The 19,151-nt window shown below is 39.7% G+C and overlaps 1 protein-coding gene across 1 annotated transcript in view; it reads right to left on the bottom strand.

Annotated features, from left to right (window-relative positions):
* The window catches only part of IPMK (inositol polyphosphate multikinase), a 77,295-nt gene that overhangs the window by 57,015 nt on the left and 1,129 nt on the right, over positions 1 to 19,151 (bottom strand). Inside the window, exon 2 of the mRNA XM_006831103.1 lies at positions 5,188 to 5,273. Within this exon, the coding sequence (XP_006831166.1) occupies positions 5,188 to 5,273 (86 nt within the window). The remainder of the gene's footprint in view (positions 1 to 5,187; positions 5,274 to 19,151) is intronic.

Raw genomic sequence — 19,151 nt, 5'->3', positions numbered from 1 at the left:
TTTCACTCAATCCACAATAAAAACCTTAAAAAAAAAAAAAAAGATAACTGAAGCTGCTGAGGATGTGAATTAGAGCCCTCATACACAGTTAATAGGTACTTAAAATGGTACAGTCACTTTGGAAAATAGCCCAGCACTTCCTCAAAAGATTAAACAGAGAATCACCATGCTGCTGTTGTGCCTGTTGTATGCTTTAAAGTCAGTTCAAATTCACAGCAGCTCTGTACAGTGTTTCCAAGACTGGGTGGTGGGCTTGAGCTACCAATCTTAGGAGAGCAGTTCAGTGCCTCTCCTACAGTGCCACAGTAGGACTCACATGGACATTATAACACAAAAATACAAATTTATATTGTTGTTCAGTGCCATCAAGTTGGTTCCAATTTTATAGTAACTTTGCATAGGGTTTCTAAAGAGTGGCTGATGATCTTGAACCACCGACCTTACAGTTCAAACCAACCTTGCAGCACAGCGCTTTAACTTGAAGTGCCACACCAGACTCCATTAGAAAATAAAATACAAATTTATAGTACCAATGTATTACATTGTTGTTGTTGTTGTTGTTGTTGTTAGGTGTCATAAAGTCAATTCCAACTCATAGCAACCCTGAATAGGGTTTTCGAGAAGCAGCTGGTAGATTTGAACCACCAACTTGTGGTTAGCAAGCTAGTGCTTCCCCCATCATGCCACACCAGTACTTCTCCTTCTACATTACATTAAATGCAAACAATTCCAATGAACAAACTCATCATAAATTTTTAAATATATAGGGCACTACAAGAACAAGCAACTTGCTTGCCCAGGAGACATCAAGGTAAGTGGTCGGGTCCCCTCAGAGCAAACCTCCTTTCAAGACTAAGACTCAGTGGGAATACACGCTCTGATTGGTGACCACGTTTGTCACCGATAAGGGGAAGTAAGAGAAAAACGACAATCAAGCTGAGAACTAAGCCCTACAATGTTCAATAGACTCCTGTGAACCCGGATGGAGACCTGGTTGGCCAGCAGTGTGGCAAGACCTAGAGACTCTTGGGCCCAGAGTCAGTGACATAGCCACAGAGGACTAGAGTGGAGAGAGACACGTCCCCTGATAAGAAGAGAGGGCATATGCATAAGCACACCCACACTTGCAAATAATACCTGCTTGACCTGGCTTCAATGGCTGGATGATCAGAACTCGACTACAGGAAGAAAGAAGAGAGAAGAAAAAAAAAAAGAGTAATCTGCTACAATTTGATGAACTTGATCTATACTTATGAATGTAGTAGCTCAAAAGAGGGAACGAATCTTTAAAGCGCAGCTCATCCCCACCCCCTGGGTACACAGTGTTGACAGGGATTGGCAACTTAGACACTGGCTACTCAAAATGGAGGGCAGGGAGGGGTACAAAGGCAAGAAGTAAGTGGCTTACAAGATGTAAAGAGGGAACCCAGTTCCAGAGGGTGCGGAGAAGGTAGAATCTCCTGAGTGGTTTCTAACCTGTCTGGAAGGGCTGGTGAAAGGAGATTGGGATAAGATTCTCTTTTTTTTTTTTTTCGGGGGGTGGATAAGACTCTTGTGGTACAACAGTGAATAACTGCTGTCAGGACTGACTGTGAGAGTTGTAAATGTAAATAAAGGTAGATGTTTTGTAGCAAAAAGAGGGGAGTGGTTGGTTTTGCATTCCAGGCGTGGAGGACCCTGGGACCATTAAGGGAGAAAAGCAGAGTGCGGGACCCTACCCAGAGAAGCAGTGATGACAGAGATGGAGGCAGAGACGATGACATGGAGAGATGGAATGGCTGGGGACTCTGGACTCAGGGAGGGAGAGGGACTGTGTGTTGATTGCCGGGGGCAGGCTTGCGGGTGCACCCTTTGGTTGTTTGATGATACACAGAGGGGACTGTAATCGTTGCAACGAAATGAAATACAATGGGATGAACGTAAAGCTGATGTTCTCCCACGTAAATTATCACTCAATTCACAATAAAAACTTTAAAAAAAAAAAATTACACATTTAGGAGTCCTGTTGTAGTACTGCTGAATAAGCACTGGACTGCTAATCACAGACTGGTAGTTCAAACCCACCAGCCGCTCCTTGGAAATCCTATACAGAGTTGTTATGTGTTGGCACTAACTCGGTTGGCACTTAACAACAAACGTGCATCAAAAGATTTTGCTAAAAGACTAAAAAGACAGCCCACACACTGGGAAAAAATTTTTTGTAATGACAAATCAAACAAGGGACTACTCTAAAATTTATAGAAAACTGTAAGAAAAACACAAATAACACGATTTAAAAATGGTTAGAGGTCATGAACAGACACTTCACCAAGGAAGATATTCAGCCAGCCAATAAGCATAGGAAGAAATGTTCACTATAATTTGACATTGTTGTTGTTGTTGTTGTTAAGTGCCATCAAGTCAGTTCCGACCCATAGCAACTCTGTATGGGCTTTCCGAAGAGCAGCTGGTGAGCTTGAACCACCGACCTTGCAGTTCAAGTGGCTTTGCAGTCTGGCACATTAACCCACAGCGTCACACCAGGACTCTAATTTGACGTTGTTGTTGCTGTGAAGTGCCACAGAGTCGGTTCCAACCCATAGTGACTCTGTATAGGGTTTCCGAGGAGCCGCTGGTGAACTTGAACTGCAGACCTCGCAGTTCAAATGGCTTTGCAGTCTGACGCATTAACCCACAGCGCCACACAATCAAAACAACAATGAGATACCGGCACACACCAACTTTAACAGCAAAATTTAAAAAAAAAACACAAAACAACAAATGCTGGTAAAGGTGTGGAGAGACTAGAAATCTCCTACATTACTGATGGAACTATAAAATGGATCACCCACTGTGGAAAACGGTATGGTGCTTCCTCAAATTATTGGAAATAGAAATACCTATAAGCCAAGTAAACCCTCTACTTCATATATATCCACAAGAAATAACAACCAGGATACAAAAGTAGATAATATGCACACTGATGTTCATTACACCACTATTCAAAATAGTAAAAATGATAGCCTAAATGCCTATCAGTGGAAGAATGGATAAACAAACTTTGGTATTCCTAATGGAATACGATACAATGGTGAAGAATAACCATGAATCTTTGAAACAACTCATAACATGTATGAACCTGGAGGGCATTATGTTGAGTGAAATTAGTCAATTACAAAGGGCAAGTATTTTATGAGACCACTATTGTAAAAATGCAGGAAAAGGTTTTCATACTAAAAGAAACATTCTTTGATGATTATCAGGGTGGGAGGTTACCAGTGAGGTAGGAAGATGACTGTTATTACACATTGAGGGAATTGCAATCATAGAGATGAAACAAAATGTACAATTGTAAATCTGATGATCTTGCCTGTATACCTTCATTCAATTCAAAATAAAATAGACAAAGTAATAAAATCTAGTATCCTTGATAAGCAACACTAGATGCCGTAATTTTTCTGATCTTGCTAATCAAGGAAGAAAAAGCTTACTGAAGAGAAATAATACAATTTTATTTCTAAATCAAATGACAAGAGAAAAAAATCATCAAAATGTTCATTTTTCATCAGGACTGACTGTGAGGGTTGGAAATGTAAAGGTAGACGTGTTATAGCAAGGAGGGGAGTGATTACCTTTCCAGTCTAGGAGCGGAGGTCCCTAGGACCATCAATGGAGAACAGCAGAGAGCGGGACCCTACCCAGAGAAGCAGTGATGCTTGAGATGGAGGCAGAGATGATGATGTGGAGCGATGGAGCAGCTGGGGACTTTAGATCCAGAGAGGGAGGGGGACTGTGTGCTGAAGACCTGGGGGTGGCAGGCTTGCAGGGTATACCCTTTGGTTGGTTGATGATGCATGGAGGGGATTGTAACCATGGCAATGAAATGATATACGATGGAATGAATGTAAAACTAATGTTCTCCCATGTAAACTATCACATAATTCACAATAAAACATTTAAAAAAATGTTCATTTTTCTTTCTGATAAGAAACTTACTAATAAATGCCTTCAACACATTAATACATTAATAATCCTATTATAATATATTGTTTCCCTAAAAAATGGAGATAATCACAATTCTTTAAAATAAAGTTAAATCATCAGCTAAATCTCTGCTACTATTCAAAGTAGCAGAAAGCCTATTACATTATTATTGGCACTTCTTTACAACTAAAGAAAAAAACTAAAAAAAATCCCTCTGAAGGTTAATTCTGAGCTACTTCCCTTTCTTTCAAAGAAGGTGGCACTGGACAATTGGTAAGGCATCATCCAATCATTCACTGTGTCATAAAACTGCCAAGTTATTATTAACAACAATTATTCATTCCACTAATGATCTAAACACTGTACAGTTACAAAGGAATCTTATTACCATCTAATCCCTTTAGTTCAAAGAACATATTTAAATGACTTAACTGTATACCAAACAGAGCATTAGATATTGGTAAAAGCACAAAATTTCAACATCATTATACAATTGATAAGGAGTTCTGGTAGCACAGTGGTTACAATTCGGGCTGCTAACCTCAAAGTCAGAAGTTCAAAACTACCAGGATCCGTGGGGAAAAGATGAGGCTTTCTGCTCCTGTAAAGCTTTACAGCTTCGGAAAGCTGTAAATATGCAAGGTCCCTATGAGTCGAACAGACTCCATGGCACACCACCACAACCACCATAAAACTGATCATTCAATTTCCATTATATCGCAGATGTAAGAAGACGAAGGTTGAGGGGTTATGTCAAATGTTCAAAGCTGCACAGTTGATGTAAAGTTATTATTAAAATTCAGATTACCTGGTATTCTTAAACAATACTCTTAACATTTACTCCCCTGTAGACAACTTCTAGAGTATATTAATAGAATAACCGAAAGAAAAGACTTTCAAAATTATAAGGTTAAATAAAAGAGAAATACGCACCCTATTCACTGGAAATACACAGTATGCATTATTACTGCATGTAAAGCTCTGGGAAATCTTATAAACATGCACTTAGAACCACCTATTAGTTCAATCAATTTAGTGATTCAGAATCAGGATCTTTTACAGATGACATAGAAGAGAAAATACTAGGATGAATCACACACTAACGACAAACATTGTTTTTACTCACACAGTGTACTGAGACAAGTTGTAAAATGTATTTCTAACTGTGAGTCACCACCAGGAAAGTGAAACGTACTTTAACAAAGCAAGTCTTACCTCACTTACCATATTATAGAATTCCAGCTCTCTTGGACCCCTTGGAGGCGGCTGTAACTGTTTCAAAACTGTGCCATCTGGATGTTGCAGTATACCTACGGAATAAAAATCAGATAACTTAATGTACCCTGCGCTTCTTAGAAGACATTTGTTTCTGAAATCCCATATACATCATCTGCATAAATACATTCAACCAAAGCATTTCAGTGCTGGCTATATATGCAAAGCACTAGAGCACAAATTCTAAACAACTTGATTTTATTTTCTTCACATTCCTGCTTCTGAATCACTTAGATTTTCTAATAAATAGAATGCTGTAAATTTTAATTAAAATTTTCCCTAAGATATTAATTTTATAGTTAAATGAAAAGCAGACTAAAAACAGCAGTGCTTACTTACTGATCCAATTTTTACTTCTTGAAAATAAGCATTAACAGTGACCGCTAATAAATTGTCTACTTGGTAATTCTGTTTTTGGCATTCTTCTCACCTGTTACGGTGATAAAAGCAGTTAAATTTTTTTCCCTTATTCAGTGAAGTTACATATGGTTGCAAAAATAGCAACACAAGCATTTAGCTAAAGGAAAAAGTGAGGGGAGGGATTAAATCAGAAACCAATCCTCTGGAGCTCTTGCAAGTAACAGACAGGGGCACATTTTATACTCAAAAAGGAAGTCTTTTTCTAAAGTCATCATATGTGCACCAGTACTGACCCTGTCCCTATACCATAAAGAGTCATTCCCAAATTTACATAAGCTTAAAATTTCATGTATTTGGATTTCACAAAACAATGCTAGTTATCACAGAACAGTACTCAAAACATTGCGGTGCAATCCAAACTGCGGTCTTTGATCTTAATTAGTAAGTATTGTAAGTCCTCTTCACTTTCAGCAAGCAAGGTTATATCATCTGCATATCACAGGTTGCTAATGAGTTTCCCGCTAATCCTGATGCCATGTTCTTCTTCATATAATGCAGCTTCTCGGATTATTTGCTGAGCAGACAGATTGAGTTAAGTGTGGTGAATGATACACTCCTGGTGCATACCTTTCCTGATTTTAAACCATTCAATATCCAGGACTCCTTAGAAGGAAGACACATATTTATAAGATGGATAGTACTGGTTAGTAAGCAGCCCAAAAATATTAGAACTTATATGAGTAAAAATTACAGAAGATGATTTCTAAAGTTAGGGTATAGAAGAAGAACAATCTTCACTCCCATAACAGTATGTTCAATGGAGTTAGGGAAGACAGGAAAATGTGAGGAGCCTTGATAAACTGTTCCAGATTGGGAGAAAATGAGCATTCATAAATGTATAGATAACTTAGAAAACAAGTAATGCTGGCAAGGATCTGAGGACCATGAACTCATGGACTGCTTGTGGGAATGTACAAGTGGTACAACCACTAAGGAAAATAGTAAGGCACTTCCTTAAAAAACTAAGTGTAGAACTAATTTATGAATTCAGCAATCCCACTTGTAAGTATATACGCTAGAGATCTAAGTGAAGACATGCATACAGACGTATGCACACCTATGTGCCTTGCAGTATTATTCAAAATAACAAAAACAACCTAAGTACCCATCAGTTGTTGTTGTTGTCAGGTGCCATCGAGTCAGTACCGACCCATAGCGACCTTATGCACAGCAGAACGAAACACTGCCCGATCCTGGGCCAACCTCACTACTGTTGCCACGACTGAGTCCATCGATGCTGGCATTTGGCCAATCCATCTCAATGCAGGTCTTCCTCTCCTTCTCTGACTCTCCACCTTACCAAACATGATATCCTTCTCCAGTGCCTGGTCCCTCCTGACAATATGTCCAAAGTATAAGAGACGAAGTTTGGCCATCTTGGCGTCTAAGGATCACTCTGGCTGCACTTCTTCCAAAACAGATCTATTAGTTCTTTTGGCAGTCCATGGCACTTTTAGTATTCTCCTCCAACACCATAATTCAAAGGCATCAATTCTTCTACGATCTTCCTTATTCACTGTCCAGCTTTCGCATCCATATGAGGCTATTGAAAATTCCATGGCTTGGGTCAGGAGCACCTTAGACCACAAGCTGACATCTTTGCTTTTCAACACTTTAAAAAAAAGGTCTTGCGCAGTAGATTTGCCTAACACAATACGTCGTTTGATTTTTTGAATGCTGCTTCCGCGAGTGTTGATAGTTGATCCAAGAATAATGAAGTCCTTGACAACTTTAATCTTTTCTCCATTGATAAGAATGTTGTCTATTGGTCCAGTGGTGAGGATTTTTGTTTTCTTTACATTGAGATGTAATCCATACTGAAGGCTGTGCTCTTTGATCTTCATCAGTAAATGTTTTAAGTCCTCTTATAATGTGATACATGCATACATTATAATACTACATAACCATAAACAATAATGATGAATTCTCAAGACATATTATAATGTTGATAGATCTGGAGGGCATTAAATCAAGCAAAACCAGTCAATCACAAATAGTCAACTGTGGTATGATCTAACTTTTATAAGACAAGAACAAGGGTATATATAAACAGACCACTCTTCAACGCTGGTTATCAGAGGAAAGTGTGAGATGGGAAGTCAGGGGAGAAGTAGAAATCACTCTAGACAGCAGACACTCACTATTTTTGGTGATACGAAAGAGAGCACTCAATGTGGGAGAAATGTACATAGCCTGAGAAAGATAAATTTTATCACTAAGAAATACAGAAGAAGAAAAGATGTTCTTGGTAAAAGAGATAACAAACACAATTTTTCCAAAAAAAAAAATCTATGTATGCCTACATATGTATACTTCCATGCAATATGTATGTATATACATATGTGTACACATCTTGCTATTGCTAAGTGCCGTAGCAACTCATAGCAACCTGTACAGGGTTTCCAAGAAGTAGCTGGTGGGTTTGAACTACTAGCCTTGGGGTTAACAGACCAGTGCTTATCCTACAGCACCACATACTGCATAAATAGATGTCTATTTGTATTCGTATAAACACACAGCATCGAGTTAATTCTAACTAATAGCAACCCTGTATAGGGTTTCCAAGGCTGTAAGTCTTCACAGGAGCAGAAAGCTTCATCTTTCACCTGAAGAATAGCTGGTGGGGTTTAACTGCTGACCTTGCAGTTAGCAATCCAGTGCTTATCCTACAGTACACCACAAAGAGTACGTACTGTGTATAGATACAAAGATACTTCTTAGCCATAGCCAAATACCTTGTAGGATCGATTTTCTAGGTCTAAAGATTTAGGACCATAATTCTGTGGACAACTCAGTCAACTGGCATAAAGTGTATGTTCCACATTCTAGTTTAATGAACAGCATCTGGGGCCTTAAAAGCTTGCACAGGTTTTCATGCCATAAGAAATATTTTTTGATGCTTACCAAGGATGGGAGTGAAGGGAGAGTAATTCACTGGCTAGAGGGCAGACACATGTTAGCTCAAGTTACAGGAGAGCAATATATAAGAAGAAGGAGGCTGCCTGAAGCCTGAAGATAAGTGAAGACACAGGGAGGAAAGCAAGGGTTAAAGGGCTTAGAGGCAAACATACAACCCTGGAACAAGAGTGTTCTATCAGATTCATGGCCATTTACATAGGCTGAACAGGCAGTGTGGGAAGGAGAGTGAGAGTATACCCACAAATATATAATGATACGAGAGAGGGTATTTGTACACGGGTATTTACCTTTCCTGTAAACACATCTGTGAATGTGGTGGAACACTGTTGTTAAGTGCCATCAAGTCAGTTCGAACTCACAGCAACCCTATTCAAGGTTCCCAAGGAGTGACTAGTAGGTTTGAACTGCCAACCTTGCAGTTGAAACCAATCTTGTGGTCCAGTACATTATCCTGCAGCGCCACACCTGGTGGAGCATACAGGGCACAAAATAATGAAAGCTTCTTAGAGATTATCAAACATTTTAAATCAAAGAGTAACTGGTCCTGGGGGCTAATGACCATAGTCTCAGGGATACCAGGGTCAATTGGTATAACATAGTCTACCAAGAATGTGTTCCACATCCTACTTTGATGAGCAGTGACTGAGGTCTTAAACATTCATGTGTGGCCATATAAGGTGCAACTATTGGTCTCTCCATGTGCGGAAGGCTCGGAATTAACCAGTCCAGCACCTAACGGAACATGTGATGTCTTGGAGTCATCAATCTCCATGACTCTGAAACCAAAAGAACTAGATGGTGCCTGACTACAGCTACCAACTGCTCTGAAAGGGATCAGAAGGTCCAAGATAGAGTGGGAGAAAATCTATAATTTACATAAACAGATCAGGCTTACTGGTCAGAAAGAGACTGGGGGAACCTGAGCCTATGGCTCTCAACCAACCTTGAGGTCTGGAACAGAACTCAATCCCTCATGAGTTTTTCAGCCAAGTTGTTGTGGTTATGTGCCGTGGAGTCGGTTCCGACTCATAGCGACCCTGTACAGGGTTTCTGAGGCTGTAAATCTTTACGGGAGCAGAAAGCCTCATCTTTCTCCCACAGAACAGCTGGTAGTTTTGAACTGCTGACCCTGAGGTTCGCAGCCCGATTCGTAACCAGTATGCTATGCAAATACGTATATAAAAGGAATAACAACTCTAGTAAAGTGTGCTCACCACAGAATGGTCAACAAATCTGAGAAAGGATGGGAAGGAGGGTAGAAAGAGAAATAATAAACACAGGGAGAAAGTAAAATGACTGTTGTTATGTGGAGGAGATGACAATCATCAAGATGAAACAAAGTATATGATTTGTTGAATGAAAAACTGATGATGTTGTCTATAAACAATTACTCAATTCACAATAAAAACATTTTTTAAAAAAGGGACAAAAAGCTTCCAAACAGCCATCTAATCTAACTATTGGTCTCTACTCATCTGGAGCAAAAGAGAAAGAAAGAAACCAAAGCCTTAGAGAAGAAATTTAGTCTACAGGACTAACACTGCAGTATACACAGATGAAGGCCTCATCTACCCTGAGGCCACAAGAACTAGAATGTGCCTGGCTACCACTACTGACTCAACAGATGGATTCTGATGGAAAGGTAAAAAAAAAAAATGTGGAACAAAACCAAAATTCTTAAAAAGTCCACAATTCTTGAATCAACTCAGACTACAGGTCTCCCTAAGATTATCACCCAGAGACACTCTTTAAAGACTGAACTAAAATTATCGTGAGGTCACCCTTTAATAAGTAACAGATTGGCTCATAAAATAAGTCATGAGTATATCATCCGTGAATACCATGCTCTCTTAAAAAAAAATCACCTTTATGCGACCAAATGGTCAATAATTACTCTAAAGCAAAGATGAGGCAGTAGAAGGCATCGAAACTAGATAACTGTAAATGGAACAACTAGAACAAAATTAATGAACATGTTGCCACATTGGGGAAAATGTAACGAATGCACTGAATAATTTGTGTAGAAACTGTTAAATGGGAATTTAATGTGTTATGCAAACTTCCACCAAAAACATACGTAATTACTGAACAAAAAATCATGGCATACTTTAGGGCAAGCATCTGGTCTGGAAACAGGTGGGCCTACATTTAAACAAAGATACTTGTAGAAAACCAAAAATTACGCAGACTGCAGACAACAGCACACAGAGTTGTAGAACGGATTAGAAATTATAACAGTCACAAAAACAGAATCTTTGTTTTCCCCACAGACCACCTCATTTCTATATCATAAATTGGATCAAGATATAGATACTACATCACTATTTATTTAAAACTTTAAGGATCTCTGAAAAAAATAAATGCTGTTTAAGTTAAATATTTTTAAAGAAAATGGATTTTAACCTTGACAAGCTCTGGGAATCTAAAATTGATATAGATTGCACGGCTATGATAGTTTTCTACAGAAGCAGTTACACAATGTATAAGGTATGACATAATGTAGAAGAATGCCTAATAGATTTACAATAACAAAACTGATAAAAATCTAAAAATCTACCACTAAAGGAATAAATTATGACACATCTATTCTACAGATGGAGAGCACAGTGGCTTTGTAGGACAAAGTCTGGACTGTAAACCACAGGGTCAGTGGTTTGGGACCACCAACTCACTCAACGGGAGAAAGATGAGGCTTTCTTTTTCTACAAAGATTTACAGCCTCAGAAATCTACACAGGGAGGCTATGAGTCAAACTGACTTGAAAACACTTAACAAACAGCATATTCCAGAATACAAGTTTAAAAAAAGAAAATAAAATATATCACAAATACTAATAGGAATATACTACATGATCTACTACAGCTTGGGGGAAAAAAACACTGCTTCTATGTATGTACCCAGAAACAAACACTTAAAAGAATTCACATAAGAAAGAATTAACAGTAAGAAAGACATGCAAACTGAACTGATGTGGGAAGGCAAATGGGAGTACAAGAAAATGTGTAGTTAGCAGTCCAATGCTTATCCTACAGTACCACACCATGAAAGCAGGTTGCAATCCAGGAAAAGAAATGCACCAGGCAAAATCTTTCCCTCAGGACAGCTTTTTCCCAGCCATGACAACAGGTAGACCTCTCTCTGGTCCTTGGCCTCTCAGTCACAGACTTCTCGGCCTGTGCACCACTTCAGCAAAGTAACAAAGCTCTATTAGTACTATAATACACTACAAGTCTCAGCCCAAAGGCACTTAGCACTTGCTCCCCAGTTAAAAGGCATCTCACTCCACAAATGAACCTTCAGCTGGAAGACACTCTTCCCTGGCTTGGGAAGCCTGCCCACTGTCCCTGGTGCTCTGATTCCTGGTTCTGTAGTTGCTGCTCCTCTGTCACTCCTCTGATGTCACGGCTTTCTGTCTCAGGGTAGAGGAGGTTCAGTGAACAGAGATCTTGGAGTCCAAAGGATGTGCTACACTCCTAGCTCTTTCTCCCTGACAGTAATGTTGTTGTTGTTGTTAAGTACTGTGGAGTCAGTTGTGACTCATAGTGACCCTGCACAGGGTTTCCAAGGCTGCAAATCTTTACAGGAGCAGAAAACCTCATTTGTCTCCCATAGAACAGCTGGCAGTTTCGAACTGCCGACCTTGAGGTTAGCAGCCAGATTCACAACCACTATGCCACCAGAACTCCTGACAGTAATGAGAACCCCCAATTTCTGCTTCTCAGATGGCTCATTTCATACCCGATTTCTAAGTTTTAAAAATCACAATTCACAATCAGAATTAACTGTTTGCAATCACTCACAACTGAATCATATACTCCTATCGGCACCTTCTTCCACCTTCTCTTACTCAGATGCATCAAGAAAAAAAGACACTTGATGGGATTTACAAAGACTATGGTTATGAGCTAGGCTGCTAAACCCAAGGTCAGCAGTTCAAAAATACCAGCTGCTCCAGGGGAGAAAGAAGAGGCTTTCTGCTCCCATAATGATTTACAGCCTCAGAAACCCTACACAGGGTGGCTGTGAATCAACACCGACTCCACAGCACACAACCACCACCATGGGTAGAAGACTTATATGAAATAATTCACTACATCACCCAAACCACAGCCTCTGTTACCCAGAGAGCAGAAAGCTAAATAGTGACCAACTAGACTACTACCAACCTCTCTCATCAAAATTGCAAGAGAAAGTCCTGGACAGGGAGGGAGGAAAAGGTATAGAACAAAATTCAAAAACACCACACTTACTAGTCAACAGACTGTGGCCCTTAGTCACCCTACAAGCCTGGAACTGAACCCACTCCAGGGATCAATTTTCAGCCAAACAATAGACATGCCTATAAAGTGAATAACACCACCAGAGAGGAATGTCTTCCTCATTACAATCAACCACAGGAGACCAAAAGGGCAGCATTTGCCAAAAAAACAAATCTCAGAAGGCAGGAAGGGGCAAGAAAGGAAGAGGAATGGAAATGGGGAGCCCAGGGAGGAAGAAAGAGTGCTATTACACTGAGAGAACTGTAACCAATGTTATGAAACAAAATGTGTATAAACTGTTAAATGGTAACCTAAAAGCTCTGTAAACTTTCACCCAAACTACAATTTAAGAAAACATCAACAGTTAACAGCAACTATTCTGAGAGAATGAGAGTAGTGGAGAAGGCAGTACTATACTCTGAATATTTTTCTCAATAGTTCATATACTACTTTACAATTTAAAAAAAAAACAAACCTTTTCTTCTTAAAACTAAGATTCAAATGTGTTTTAAGAAGATTTTCGTGAAGAACATAAAACTAATTTTGACATCAAAACTAACATATATTTGTTACTTAATGATAATAAGATCTATGTTCTGTTCAAGCACAATGTATCTCCTGTTTAAAAATTTTTTAAGTTAACAAGAGTAATATTCCTTTTTAAAAGTTGGTAAAATTATCAATACTATATTGAAAAGTCCTTGCTACTTGAATATCTCATTTTAAAAGGGAATACCCAAGAAATATGTTTAACAAAGCTTATTATGAGAATTATTTCAGTTGCCTGACCAACCAAAGACACGATCTAACTGCTGTACTTTAAAACTATAAGTGATTTATGACAGTGAAGAGGTCTATAAAGCATTGAACTTTGAATTACTATCTTGTTATCCATTTTTTGAATAGGAAAGATTAACATCATTCACGTATCCTTTTACAAGTAACATATGCAAGACTATGTAAATAGTTGAGAATTAAATTCAGCAAATATTTATTAGGGTGCTAGGATAATATGTTCAACCCATGTCTCTGCTGATATAGTCTGTATGGGCAAAATGATGAGATCTTCTTAGATTTTATCAAACATATTACAGCAATGAGTACCTGAGCCTGGGAGCCCAGGACCATAGTCTGAGAGGGACATCATGGTCATAGGTCATAACATAGTCCACAAAGACAAAGTTCTTCATCCTATTTTGACAATTAGTAGCTGGGTATGAAAAGCTCAAGAGCGGGCAATCTAAGGTGCAGCAATTGGTCTCTCCAAGTGCAGAAGAAGGAAGAGCGATGAGAATTGAAGATGCTCGGAATTAGTCCAACGAATTAATGGAACATGTGAACATGAGTTTCCACGACTCTGAGACCAAGAAAACTAGATGGTGCCCAGTTATACCACTACCAACTGCTCTGAAAAGTATTACACTAGAAGGTCCTGGATAGAGAGGCAGAATGTGTGGAACAAAACTCAAAATTATTATTATTTTTTAAAATATCACGCTTACTGGTCAGAAAGACACAGAAGGAACCAGAGACTACGCCTTGACCGCTCTTCAGGTCTGGAAAGGAACTCGCCCTCATCGCCCAACTTTCAGCCAAGCAGTAAGTAGGTATATAAGGGGAACAACAACACTTAAGCTCACTATGAATGCTGGAATGGTCTAAGCTTCAAAATCAAAGGGGCAACAGATGCCTAAGGACAAAGGCAAGAAGGGATGGGAAGGTGAGTGGAAAGGAAATAGGCATCACAGGGAGGAAGCAGGATGACTACTGTTCCATGGAAGGGATTGCAAACATTGAGATGAAACAAAGCATATTATTTGTTGATTGTAAAACTTACAATCTTGTCTGTAAGTCTTCCCTTAATTCACAATAAAAGGTTTAAAGAAAAGATTTTTTCCAAAAGTCTAGAGTCAAAAGAATCTTACATTTTTGGGGAAAAAAAGTTTATATTTAACACAAAAATAAAATTAAGAAACACTTCCTCTAGAATCTAAACAACCCTTCAATTAGGCCATTTGAGTGGCAAATTAATTCCTTATGCCACTGTTTGCAATTCAATTTTAAGTCACACTTATAGTTCATTTCTAATTAGTCAACGATAACAATATGAGTAGGATCACTGCTACATACTCTTAATAAGCAGTACAAGGTTTAAGTGACAATCATCACTGGAATTTGGGAGCCTATGTTACTTTTTGGAATCCTGGTATGGCCCAATAGACTCAAAGTGACCTTGTATAGGGTCTCCAAGGAGCAGCTGAGTTTGAACAAACGACTTTGCGGTTCAAACTGACCTTGAGGTGGAGTGCTTATCCTAAGGTGCCACCAAGACTCAACAGCAAAAGTGGGGAACCTTCTTTCTACCTGGGGCCATTTGGATATTTATAACATCATTCAAGGGTGGTACAAAATTATCAATTAAAATATGCCTTAAAAATGAGCCTGTGGAGGCAGAGACGATGACATGGAGAGAGGGAACGGCTGGGGACTCTAAACCTAGAGAGGGAGAGGAGCTATGAGCTGACAACCAGGGCTTGCAGGGTTGGTTACCCTTTGGTTGGATGACGATGCTTGGAGGGGATTGTAACCAAGGCAATGAAACACAAGATAGAATGAATGTAAAGCTAATGTTCTCCCATGTAAACTATCACATAATTCACAATAACAAACATTTTTTAAAATGAGCCTGCTTTAGTTGATCAAATATTTAATTAACTCACTCCTGGTGTGGCACTGCAGACTAATGTATGCGTCAGACTGCAAAGTCGTTTGAACTGCAAGGTCGGTGGCTCAAGCCCACCAGCTGCTCCTTAGAAATCGTATACAGGGTCACTATGGGTCGGAATAGACTCGACGGCACTTAACAACAACAACAATGTGATGGCTAAGGAGCTCTGGTAGTGTAGTGGTTACCAACCGGACTGCTAACCTCAAGGTCAGCAGTTCGAAACTACCAGCTGTTCAGCGGGAGAAAGATGAGTCTTTCTGCTCCCGTAAAGATTTAGAGCCTCAGAAACCCTGTGCAGGGCTGCCATGAGTCACTATGAACCGACTCCACAGTACTTAACAATAATGTCATGGATGATGGAGTCCTGGTGTGGCACTGTGGGATAATGCACTGGACTGCAAGGTTGGTTTGAACCACAAGGTCAACGGTTCAAACTCACCAGCCGATCCTAGAAACCCTACACAGGGTGGCTATGAGTCAGAACCAATTCGACAGCACTTAACACTCGAAAATGTGATGGATGGAACTGTGGTTGCCTTGGTAGGACTAGAGCAAATGATTTCCCCACTCCTGCCCTATAAGATAAGCACTGGTCTTCTACCCACAAGGCTGGCAGTTCAAACCCACCAGCTGCCCCTCAGAAAGCCTATACCGGCTTGCTATGAGTCAAAAATGACTCTATAAGCACTTGCTGTATCAACTTCCACCTAAAACTCAATATTCTTAAAATTTCATCTTCCAAATCTCTTTCAACATCTCTTAATGTCTACTCTACCATCTTGGTCCAAAGGGCAGTCACCTTTCCTAAGAGTCCCATTGCCACTGACTTGATTCTAACTCATAGTGATTTCTGAGACTGTAAATCTTTACCAAAACTGAAAGCAAGCCTCCTCCTCTTCCCCCTCAAGGACAGCTGGTGGATTCAAATTGCTGATCTTGCAGTTAGCAGTGCAACTACAGGACCAGGGCTCTGTTTTCAAAGAATTAGTGAAATTAATTATCTAGTCAGTCTCCTTGTAGTATTATGCATCCTCTCTTCTAAACTCTCTTCAGTTTAACTCATTCTCCACATTGCAGATGAAACATTCTTCAAGGAAATATACAGTTAAGGTTCACTGTTTCTGGGATATGGATCAAAGATCCTTAGATCTAGTAAACGCTATACAACCTGGCCCTATCCACCTCTCCAACTTCATCTCATTGACAGAATGTCTTTCTCTTCTCAAATAAAAATGGAAACTGTCAATGAGGTGGATTGACACAATTTCTACAACAACTGACTTAAACATATCACAATCATGAAGACTGCACAAGACATATAATGCTATACGTGAAGCAATGCTACACATGAAGTCACTTTAGTTATGGTGTATTTGAATTATGGTGTTACAGAAAAACTGGAAGTACCATTGACTGCCAAAAGAATACAACTGTGTTGGAAGAAATACAGCCAGAATGCTCCATGGAAGCCAGGAAGACCAGACTTCATTTCTCAAACCTGGGACATACTATCAAGAAGAACCAGTCCCTGGAAAATGACAGCATGCTTGGTAATGTGAAGGGTCAGTACAAAAGAGAAAGACCCCCAACGAGATGGGCTAGCACAGTGGCGACAGCAATGGACTCAGGCTTAACAACAATTGTAAGGCTGGTCCAGGACCAGGAATGTTTCTTTCTACTGTGCATAAGGTTGCTATGAATTGGTACTGACTCAATGAAACATAGCAACAACAACTAACAACTTTGAGCTGGAGCAGACTTAAAGGCACCCAACAACAACGACTACCTTTAAGCACTTGACTCGAGGTCGGTTTGAACTGCAAGTTCGGCAGTTCAAACTCATCAGCCTCTCCTCGGAAACCTTATACAGGGTCACTATGAATCGGAAGAAAAAGAGAAAGACCTCCAACAAGATGGACTGGCACAGTGGCAGCAGCAATGAGCACAGGCGAAGAAGAGATTGTGAGCTTGGTCCAGGATCGGCTTGACAATACTTAACAATAACCACCTCTTCAGTGGTTGTTCTGCTTCGGTGACATCAAATCGGTTCCAATTCACGGAAACCCTGTGGAGGGTTTCGAAGGAGTGGCTGGTGAGTTTGAACCGCCGACCTTGTGGCTCAACTTGACCTTGTGGTCTAGTGAGTATCCTTACAGCACCACACCAAGACTCCTCCACCTCCTTTAGCCTGGCTAAATCCTAGACTAACTTCAGATCTCACCTTAACCATTTCTTCCTGCAGGAAGTTTTCTCTCATTTCCCAGTTTGGTCATGTCTCAAACATCTCCACCTGCCCCCTCCCACACCCGACCAATTTCCCATTTTGACAGCATAATTGACTTCCTATGTTACCACTTTGTAGTATAGTTTTGTATTTATTCATGTAGTGCATGCCAATTTTCACACTTTATGTGTAAACAGTTTTGTTTTGTTTTTAAGACATGCAATGATGACCCCTAAGGTGGACAGGTAGTGCAAATGGTTAATGCACTAGACTGCAAACCCAAATGTGGGAGGTTTGAGACCACTCAGAAGTGTGTTAGAAGAAAAAGTGTGGTAATCTACTAATACATAAGCCACTGAAAACTGCATGGAGCACAGTTGTATTGTGACACATAAGGGGTCACAATAAATTGGAATTAACTACACAGCAACTGTCTTTCATGGCAATTTTATGTAACAATAAAATAAATTATCATATACTAAATGGCCCACATTGGAATAGACAACTAATTTTAAATAAAAGTCTCCACTTAATACCTTACATGAAACTCTTACTCTTCCTGTGACTATATGAATATTTGCAGCAGAAATTTTATTTTCACTGGAACTAGACCTACATATTTCTGGCATCCCTAAAAACCAACTGGCATTTCTGGTTTAAAGAAAAGAAAAACCTTAGCCTAGGTAAAATAATTTAAGTAGCATGCTCTATGCCAACCAGCTAATTCATTATATATCTTGTACTATTTGGCACCTGACAACAACAACAACTTACGTCATAAGGAACTCTGGTAGCATAGTGGTTACGAATTGGGCTGCAAGCCGCAAGGTCAGCAGTTCGAAACTACCAGCTGTTCCGTGGGAGAAAGATGAGGCTTTCTGTTCCCGTAAAGATTTACAGCCTCGGAAACCCTGTGCAGGGTCGGAACCGACTCCACGGCACACCACCACTAAGTAACTGTGTGAGTTTAGTCTTGTCATTTAACCAGCTTGGACTCAACTGATAAATCATTATTATCTTACCAACCTACACCAGGATCACCTTACCAGCATAAGAGTCTCCAATGGCCCTTCCAAATCAAAATACTTACAGACTCATCCAGCATATTTGAAATAAACACGGCCTAGGGTAAACAGTGTGGGTAGAGTAGGTGAATTATAGTTCTTAAACTGAGCGTCTACATCATCTAGAGAATACACTGAGATCAACTGTCTTGTGCTTTAAAAGTTGTGAACTCACACAAGCCATGCATGCTCTTGTCTTAAAAAAGATACACAAAAACTGAATATACAATTAGCTAACGTTGTGTGCCAAGTCGGTTTCGACTCATTGTCGGTTCCAAAATCGGCTGCTGAGTTTGAAC

The sequence above is a fragment of the Chrysochloris asiatica genome, unplaced genomic scaffold, assembly GCF_000296735.1.
Source record: "Chrysochloris asiatica unplaced genomic scaffold, ChrAsi1.0 scaffold00003, whole genome shotgun sequence".
Lineage (NCBI taxonomy): Eukaryota > Metazoa > Chordata > Mammalia > Afrosoricida > Chrysochloridae > Chrysochloris > Chrysochloris asiatica.
The sequence above is the reverse complement of the archived record's forward strand: the minus strand, read 5'-3'. Positions and strand labels throughout refer to the sequence as shown.